At 34.5% G+C, this 9,709-nt stretch overlaps 2 protein-coding genes across 2 annotated transcripts; one reads left to right on the top strand and one right to left on the bottom strand.

The window, feature by feature from the left end:
• The first annotated feature begins 3,117 nt into the window (after positions 1 to 3,117).
• On the top strand, positions 3,118 to 5,385 carry LOC139848035 (jasmonate-induced oxygenase 4). The gene is made up of 3 exons (XM_071837771.1): positions 3,118 to 3,694; positions 4,571 to 4,892; positions 5,032 to 5,385. The coding sequence occupies exons 1-3, from the start codon at positions 3,222 to 3,224 to the stop codon at positions 5,254 to 5,256; spliced, it is 1,020 nt and encodes a 339-aa protein (XP_071693872.1). The 5' UTR covers positions 3,118 to 3,221; the 3' UTR covers positions 5,257 to 5,385.
• Positions 5,386 to 6,617: 1,232 nt separating this feature from the next.
• Positions 6,618 to 9,052, bottom strand: LOC139848350 (phototropic-responsive NPH3 family protein NPY1-like). The gene is made up of 3 exons (XM_071838077.1): positions 8,877 to 9,052; positions 8,676 to 8,745; positions 6,618 to 8,517 (listed from the first exon to the last, which is right to left on the bottom strand). The coding sequence occupies exons 1-3, from the start codon at positions 8,945 to 8,947 to the stop codon at positions 6,880 to 6,882; spliced, it is 1,779 nt and encodes a 592-aa protein (XP_071694178.1). The 5' UTR covers positions 8,948 to 9,052; the 3' UTR covers positions 6,618 to 6,879.
• Between the last annotated feature and the right edge of the window lie 657 nt (positions 9,053 to 9,709).

Here is a 9,709-nt window from a genome sequence, read left to right as displayed (position 1 = left end):
GTAAATCCTGTTTTACGGTGTTTTTCGTGTTTCTAGGTTTTAAATCATTAAGTTAGCATATCATATAGATATAGAACATGTGTGTAGTTAATTTTAAAAGTCAAGTTAGAAGGATTAACTTTTGTTTGCGAACAAGTTTAGAATTAACTAAACTATGTTCTAGTGATTACGAGTTTAAACCTTCGAATAAGATAGTTTTATATATATGAATCGAATGATGTTATGAACATCATTACTACCTCAAGTTTAGTAGGTAAACCTACTGGAAGTGACAAGAAATGATCTAGCTTCAAAGGATCTTGGATGGCTTGAAAGTTCTTGAAGTAGGATCATGACACAAAAACAAGTTCAAGTAACATTTTTACTCGAATTAAGATAGTTTATAGTTATAGAAATTGAATCAAAGTTTGAATATGAATATTACCTTGAATAAGAAAGATAACCTACTGTATATAACAAAGGTTTCTTGATCTTAGATGATTACTTGGAATGGATTAGAAAGCTTGGAAGTAAATTAGTAAACTTGAAGGGATTTTTGAAGTGTTCTTGAAGTGTTCTTCCTATGATGATTATAGCTTGATTCTTGAAGTGATTTTTGATGAAGATGATGATTAACTACTGGAAAAATACGTTCATAATAGAGTGTGTGTGTGTTGAGAGAGAATTAGAAAGAGAATTGGAAGTGAAATGGAGTGAATGATGAATGGTAATTGGTGAGTGGTGAGTGGGGTTAAAAGGAGTTCTAGTTAGTTGACTAGCTCATGGTAGAAGTTAAAATTGATTAGTCATACATGACATAATCAAGAGTGGAATCTCATGCTAGTTCCTATTGGTATATACTCATAGTAAGTACGTTTTGAAGCTGTGTATAATACGGGTAAGAATACGACTAGAATTCTTGATGAAAGAAAAGAATGGAAAAGTAACTGTAACCATTTTCGTTAAGTATGAGTATTTTGATATATGTCTTGAAGTCTTCCAAAAGTATTTTAATACATCTAAATACACTACTTGTATATACATTTTAACTGAGTCGTTAAGTCATCGTTAGTCGTTACATGTAAGTGTTGTTTTGAAACCTTTAAGTTAACGATCTCAATTAATGTTGTTAACCCATTGTTTATTATATCTAATGAGATGTTAAATTATTATATTATCATGATATTATGATATTATGATATATTAATATATCTTAATATGATATATATATACATTTAAATGTCGTTACAACGATAATCGTTACATATATGTCTCGTTTCGAAATCCTTAAGTTAGTAGTCTTGTTTATATGTATATAACTCATTGTTAATATACTTATGGAGATACTTACTTATCATAATCCCATGTTAACCATATGTATATCCATATATATATCGTCATGTCGTTTTTACAAGTTTTAACGTTCGTGAATCGCCGGTCAACTTGGGTGGTCAATTGTCTATATGAAACATATTTCAATTAATCAAGTCTTAACAAGTTTGATTGCTTAACATGTTGGAAATATTTAATCATGTAAATATCAATCTCAATTAATATATATAAACATGGAAAAGTTCGGGTCACTACAAAAATCAGGTCCAATTTAAAAAAAATTGAAAATTTGAACATGTTCTACATCTTTTTGTTCTACATTTTTCTGTTCTACATACATGTTCTACATACAATTTCACCAGCCAAAAATTGCTCGACCATGAAACTTTTTGTTCTGCCGCGTACTTATTTTGCTCGACTATGAGTTATCAGGTTCTCACAAGATTGGAGTTCTCATGGGATCCCTTCCCTATATATATATATATATATATATATATATATATATATATATATATATATATATATATATATATATATATATATAAAATAAAGGTTGAATCGGATATTATTATTATCTTTTGGTTGGATTCACTACGGGTAAATATTCACTATGAATATCTAATGGAAAATATATTATTATTTTTTTTGAAAGGCAATAAAATGATATTATTAATAATAAAAGAGCTACAGGTGTTAGCATGTATAAAGAGCATACACAGAGGTGAAACTAGGATTTTTTTTGACCGGGGGCAAAAAAAAAAAAATTTAAACCGTAGCAATTTTTTTGGATACAATTTGAAGATTTTGGGGCAAAAGTTGGAGATTTTGGGGCAAAAGTTGAAGATTTTGGGGCAAAAGTTGGAGAATTTGGGGCAAAATTTGAAGGTTTTGGGGCAAAATATGTAGGTTTGGGCGCAAAAAAAAAAAATCCACCGGGGCCAAAGTCGAAAAACCTAAAATTTTTACACTGAAAAAAAAAATCCACCGGGGGCGCCCGCCCCCCCTGCCCCATACCATTTTCGCCTCTGAGCATACATGCACAATCTATACAAATACGAGGACTAGTACACGAAAAAGCCTACAGTAAGGAAAACATTAGAGGCGAAAGATTAGCCGTTGTCATCAAATATTAGCGGATTCAAGATCCATTGATTATTTTTTATTATTTTGAGTGTGGATCTAATAGAAAATATATAATTTTGTGACAACTATTAAAATGATGCTTAACAATTATATTGAATTGGGTTCTTCCAAGGTGCTTGAGTTCATATAGATTTAATAAATTTTAGATTTTCGTTGTTTTTTTTTTTTTTATTATTTTGAGTGTGGATCTAATTATTTGAAGTGAAACCGGATTTTATTTCAAATTTATGTTAGGTTATTTAATTAGAGGTGATTGTGGAGTTTGATTATTTTGGAAAAGTTAGGGTTCATAAATAATTGTAAAGGAAGAAGATAAAGTGTATGAAAAGAAGAGAATAAGTAAAATGAGTCGTAATTTAGGGTCTTTAACAAAAAGCTAGGGAAAAAAGCTAGGGTTTGTGAAGTAATTTAGGGATAAAGATCATGGTTAACAGAGTAAGTAAAGTGAGTCTATAAAAAAATGATTTTACCTTCACATCCAATGCGCATGTCATGATTTAACAACTTTTTTAACGAATGGTAGACACGAGGATTTAGTATATTTAAATGAGATAATAAAATGATGATGTTAGAATAAAAAAATAATAATAATAATAATTGAAGGACCAACTATAAAAAAAAAGTCCATTTTAAAAGGCAAATACAAACAACCTGAATCCTGTTTTAAAACAAGATAATGTAATCATTATCAAACTTATCAACAAATTCGTATTCACGATCCAACCTGTTGAAACCCTAACCGGAAAGCCTCAGATACACAGACATAAATGGAAGTCGCCGGACCACCAATTAGAGTCCAATCAATTGCACAAAACGTACCGCCACAATACATCCAACCACCTGAAAACCGACCGCTCAAATTAGGTCACAAAACCGTTACCGATCACAAAATCCTAACGATAGACCTGAACGGCGATAGAGACGTAGACCTTATTCAATCAGAAATCGGTACTGCCTGTACAGATTGGGGCGCATTTCACGTGATTAACCACGGTGTTCCGATCACACTACTTGATAAAATTAGGAAAGCAGGATCATCGTTTTTTGAAGATTTAGTGATGACGGAAAAGTTACGGTACGCTTGCGATTCAACTTCGCCGGCTTCTGAAGGATATGGTAGTAGAATGTTGGTTGCGTCAGACGACGCCGTTTTGGATTGGAGAGATTACTTTGATCATCATACTTTTCCTATCTCTCGACGAAATCCTTCTAAATGGCCCGAAAATCCTTCTAATTACAGGTTAATTTAACAATTTTGCCTTTCTGCTTAATTTACATTACATTTATAATTATATTTAACTGTATAGTAAGTACATCATTGGTTTCATGTTAACTTATGAAAATGATCATATTTAGTTCATCGAATATTCACAAATGGTTCTATTTTTAATGCTCATTGGTTTAGTATATTGTCTATGTATTAATTCCCTTGAAAATTAGTTTTTTTTTTGGACATCAATTTTGGGATCACCCGGGACTTAACCACCCATGAGTTCATCTCCCGAAGTGGCATAACCCGCCCCAACTGCTGCCCTAGAGGAAACCCGGACCAATTCGAGGGCATAGCTGGTAAAACCCCCCTCCCCGCTGTCCCCGCACTAAGCGAAAGACGGCCTGGGTGAATACTTCAGGTCAAGGATAACATTGAGTGCAATGTTGCAGCCCAGCGGAGTCGAACTCCTGACCTCTCGCTAAGAGAGGCAGACCAGTACCAGATGAGCTACAACTCAATGTTTCCCTTGAAAATTAGTGCGTGATGTTAAAGTTAACAATTAACAATCTAACTAAAATAAGTTTACATAATTTTGCTTGAATATAAGGTTATGAATATGATCATAGCTATTTATGTGACTGTGCACGAAATGCTAGTATATTACGAAGTACTTTTTTTTTCTGCATCTTAATATGGAGTATGTGCTATGAGCCTATGAGTATCCAATTGCAGAGGACGGTGCAATCTCTTTTAAAAGTAGGGTGACAGCATTATTAGTTTAATCTTAACGTTATGAATCTCATTGTAGTTATTTTATTTTATCGATCATTTGATTGTAAGATAATCTTGATATTATGATATTTGAGTATCTGTTATGTTACTGATGGCAAAGTGTATTAACAGGGAAGTTGTTGGCGAGTACAGTGATCAAATGAAGCTTCTTGCTCAGAAGATTCTGGGATTAATTTCCACGAGCTTAGGGTTAACATCAACGTTTATTGAGGAGGCTATGGGGGACTTGTATCAAAATATTACTATCAGTTATTACCCGAAATGCCCACAGCCTGAGCTTACTCTTGGCTTGCAATCTCACTCTGACATGGGTTTCATTACCCTTCTTATTCAAGACAATGTTGCAGGTCTTCAAGTTTTAAAAGATGATGATTGGGTTACCGTTGATCCTGTTTCTCATGCTATTTTAGTGATTTTGGGTGACCAATCAGAGGTATACATTCTTAATTTTTTCTGATTACGGTTTAATAATGAGACCATTTGTAAATCTCAAATGGGGGGTGGTTATGTAAACTGGAATAAATGTCTAATATGGGTCATTAATGCTTAACTTGGTTCTTGAATGCATGCAGATTATAACAAATGGAATATATAAGAGTTGTCAGCATCGGGCAATAACAAATGCTGATAGGCCAAGGCTTTCGGTTGCTACATTCCATGACCCTGCAAAAACAATGTCAGTAGCACCAGCCTTCAAACCTCCTCGGTATCATACAGTTGTATATGGTGACTATGTTTCTTCATGGTACACAAAAGGTCCAAATGGTAAAAGAAACATCGATGCTTTGCTGATTTAATTAAGCAAGACACATACCACCTTCTGGCTTGTATTGCACCCAACTTTGATTACAAGAACTGTCTTTTGATTGTTAAATTTAAAAACCTTGTAAAAGAAAAATCTTTTGTAAATAATTGTACCTGAGAATGCTGCTTCTTTTTTTTTACAAGGATTTGTTGCGGTTATGGTCTCGTTCAAAAAAGCTAATTAGGTATGTCATACGACCAGCTAGATTACAATACTTAACAGATTTTACATAAAAAATAAATAAATACTCTTCTAATGTAGTGTAAATTTACAATGCAAAACGTCAATATTCAAGGCAAATTACTAGTTTAAATTGATATGGTGGGAGTATAATGACATAATCAGACAAAATAAATATGATGTAAAGATAGCATAGTAGTTGAGTTCTCAATATTCTTACAAGCTCGGCTTCAATCATCACTAGCATAGTAGTTGAGTTCTCAATATTCTTACAAGCTCGGCTTCAATCATCACTAGCATATTTTGAGGTGGTTAGAAAAAGGATTGGAAGGATAGCTCCGATAATCGTGTACATTTGAATAAAAATATTTCCCTAATGAACTAAATCTCTATGATAAGCGTGTGGAATCAATAGATTTCCTACATACCCAAGATCTTATGAATGTGCTAATTGGTTTAATGTTTATGTAAATCTCTATGTTCGTTCAACTTGATCTCCACGTACGTAATCATGATCATGATCATGATCACGTTGTTACATGGTGCATAGGTGCAATTTGATCTTATATAAGCACATGAAATCTTATATTTGCGTAAAAGCCCAAAACTTCTGGAGGTGGATTTAAATTTGATAAGAAACTAAAGTCTGTGTCAGAATCCACAGGTATCAATCTAAAAAATCTCTCTTCAAACTTGAGCAAGGGAGTAGGTGTCGGTTTGTCTGATGAGAATATAACCGATACTGAAACAAAAACCACGGTCCCACTTAAGTTGCCATCTGTAGATAACCCTTTATTAGCAGCTGAAACTGAATTATCTCTTCAAATTCACCAAAACAGAACGTTGCTCCAGTTATCAGTGTTCCTAATCCTAGTTTTTCAGTTGTATGTTAAGCCAAAAAGGATGAAACGATTATGAGGTTGGTTCAGAGGGTGCATGAGTTGCAGAACCGGGTGCAGGAGTGGATAGAATGGGCTAATCAGAAGGTTATGCAAGCAGCTCGTAGGTTGGGTAAAGACAAGGTCGAACTGAAGACACTTAGGTTAGAAAAAGAGGAAGTTGAAAGGCTTAAAAAGGAAAAGCAAACATCAGAGGATAACACAATGAAGAAACTTTCTGAAATGGAGAATAGCTTCTTTAAGAGGAGACACCAATGGAAGCTATGCTGGTGAGTTAGCCGACATCAAAAGCTCACCTTATGAACACGAATCTCAGACCGCTTTAATCTCAAATATGGTCAATGAGTTCCATGGAGAGAAGAAAAAAAATACAACATTACACCCTAAAATCAAAAGATATGAAGATTACAACTTGTTATCCTACACCACTTTTAACCAACTAAAAAGGTCTTACAAACGTATTAAAGTCTTAACTACCATTACACAGCCAAACTTTTACCAGAAGACTTTCAGCATCTAAAATTCTTCCTGCGCCTTCAAGAAATGGAATACCTCTGTTTTCTTGATGAACCACTTGAAGACTTTGATTGTGAACTACCAGATGTCCCAGTACTCTTGCTCTCCCCATTCCTTTGACCCATCCCAACCATCCAAAACTTATCCAAAATCCGTCGTGATCGTGACGGGATCAACCGCATACTCCCAACACCCGCCACCTGTTTCTCCACATCACTTTCATTCAACTTCAACCGTGAAGGCGTCCTAAGCGATTTCGAACGTAACGGTAGTTTAATTTCCCAATCCTGTTCCTGAACCTTACTAGCACGCGCCGCATTTTTTATTGCGGCAGTGGCACGTGCCTGTTCATTGAACAGGATTTGCACCACCATACGCAGCGGCAGACGATCGTTCTGCGCTGCGTGTATACATGCATTTGGAGATAACTTTTTCACATCAATCAACTCACAAAGTTTCTTCTTTTCGATTTTAGTCAACGTCGTGTGTTCTTTCAAGTAAACATCAACCGCGCTATATATTCCATCGTGAACCGGTCTACCAGCATCCGGAACACATCGAGATAACATCATAAAACTATCAATCGAAAGATTTCGATCGCATGCAACTTCTGATAAATATCCATCAACCAAACGACCGATGATCATGCATCTTCGATAATTTATCATCACCAAATCATTCTTCTCATCATCATCATCATCCTTGTCATCAACATCCACATCACTACCACCCCTCTTTCGATCAAAAAACCGATCCACGAGATGTTGCACGAGCTTGACATCATACACTGTCGCTTGTGGCTCTGAATGCTCAACCGGAATCAACAAATCAGGAACCGTCGCTTCATCCAGCTTCCAACTAACATTTCTAATCAAATCGTCACGTAACAATACATCAACTCCGACTAAAATAGCAACTTTCAACAGTTTCAACAAAAAACTACACGAACAATTCACCACTTTATCCAGTTTCAGTAACCAAATTATCGATTCAACAATCATTTTATACTTCTCAACATGACCTAATTCATCAGATTCAAATCCATCACTACAATCCGGTAACCACCGCAAACAATACGTCTTCAACGCCTCACCAATCACATCACCATCCACTCGTTTTTTCGCAATCACAGCACAAATTACACGCTTATAAACATCTATATCCAATTCGCACAAATCTTCAATCCACCAGTCCTTCGGTACAGATTGATTCTCCGAAACCCTAACAATCGCATCTAATTTACGATTATACGTATACGACCAGTTAACACACGATAAATCAGTTCCAGTTTTCGACGCAATCGACTCGATACACCTTTCCGTAATTTCGATATCTTCGCACCATTGTTGATGAGCTGTGGTTGTTTGAAGTACAATAATTGTATCCTTCCAGCTACGAAGAACGGACTTGAAAAACACGTCCAGTTTGAAAATTAGGTTTCCTTTATCGATATCTTCCGTCATTTCGAGATACTCAGCCGCGCAACGGACGGCAACGAGATTGTACGGACTAACGGAAACCGTTATTCCGTAACAGAATTTGGCGCATATCTCGAAAGTTTTTGGCCCGCTGGGGAAATCAGTTAGGTGAATGACGTCAGAATTGTTTTCGTTTAACGCTAGTTTTTGTAAGCGATTGCTCTTTGACAGTAATGGAAACTGAAATACAAACATAAATCCATTTTTAAGCAGTTTCAATTCACGATTAAACATTATTTAATTTATATTTTACTATTTATTTATAAATATAAATAATAAATAATATAATATAGAATATTTATATTATACATAGAAATTATGCTACGAATGATGAATACCTTGTGTAGATAAAATGTTAGGTGATCAACAATGACGGTGAAATCGGTTGCCAGGTCAGATGAAACGCACCTAAAACCGTAAATAAATAAATAAATTCATCAGGAAAAAAAAAAAAAAAAAAAAGAGCTACTAGTACGTTACTACGTTAGCAGATTTGGATAATAATGTATGTAATGTAAATGACAATGTAATTAAATAACCTGATGGAGTTAGATTGATGATCTACATGAAAGGAATTATCAGGTTTTGAACCTAATTTCATGAACTTCATTTTGTATGGAATTGGGATTGGGATAAAAGTGTGAGAAATTGAAGTGACGGTAAAAAGGTGTAGAAGAAGGAAGAGGTGTTGATGAGATCATTGATGATGGGATGAATTATGGCCAACTACCCAACCACGACAAGGCGCCGCCTTGCGCTGCAATTTCTGCACGTATTATAGACAGTACAGTACTTAAACGGGTTTTATTTACTTGTCCCCCCCACTTTTTCTACACTTGTACTTTCTCATTAACGTTTTGCTGCTTTTTGAGTTTACTTTTACATTTCAATTACTCCAATACGCAACTATTTTTATGTTGTTACAATAACACAAACCGTTGGACTAAATTATCAACATGTTACTTTAGTTTTACTTCAGTAAACATATAAAAGAAATTTGAGTTATCAACAAAAATGATCACTGAGATTCTAAGATTATAGATTTATAGCTCAATGGGCTCTCAAAAAAAAAAAAATTCACTACTAATTACTCCTGTATTTTAATGCTATTTTAGTGGTAGTTTACCTTTAAAAAAATACAAATTTAAAAAATTTATGGGATCCGAGTAGTAAAATTTAGTGATGACCTATACAATTTTAACGAAAAACTATAAATTTAAAAATATATGGGGTCGTGTAGTTAAATTTAGTGGTGTCCTAAACAATTTAAAAGGTATTTTCTACTAAAAAAATTCAAACTAATGGTGTCTCGTGACCCCACGGACTTCTAACTAGAGTCGCTGATCATATACATGGCATTGTATATGTATAT

The sequence above is a fragment of the Rutidosis leptorrhynchoides genome, chromosome 5 (assembly GCF_046630445.1).
Source record: "Rutidosis leptorrhynchoides isolate AG116_Rl617_1_P2 chromosome 5, CSIRO_AGI_Rlap_v1, whole genome shotgun sequence".
Lineage (NCBI taxonomy): Eukaryota > Viridiplantae > Streptophyta > Magnoliopsida > Asterales > Asteraceae > Rutidosis > Rutidosis leptorrhynchoides.
This window is presented reverse-complemented; position numbering and strand designations above follow the sequence as displayed.

Excerpts from the sequence above, each read along its gene's own strand:
- LOC139848035 (XM_071837771.1), top strand. The coding sequence starts at position 3,222 with ATGGAAGTCGCCGGACCACCAATTAGAGTCCAATCAATTGCACAAAAC. Across the intron at positions 3,695-4,570 it reads GAAAATCCTTCTAATTACAG|GGAAGTTGTTGGCGAGTACA; the intron begins GTTAATTTAACA and ends GTGTATTAACAG. Across the intron at positions 4,893-5,031 it reads TTTTGGGTGACCAATCAGAG|ATTATAACAAATGGAATATA; the intron begins GTATACATTCTT and ends GAATGCATGCAG.
- LOC139848350 (XM_071838077.1), bottom strand. The coding sequence starts at position 8,947 with ATGAAGTTCATGAAATTAGGTTCAAAACCTGATAATTCCTTTCATGTA. Across the intron at positions 8,746-8,876 it reads CATCAATCTAACTCCATCAG|GTGCGTTTCATCTGACCTGG; the intron begins GTTATTTAATTA and ends TTACGGTTTTAG. Across the intron at positions 8,518-8,675 it reads TAACATTTTATCTACACAAG|TTTCCATTACTGTCAAAGAG; the intron begins GTATTCATCATT and ends TTTGTATTTCAG.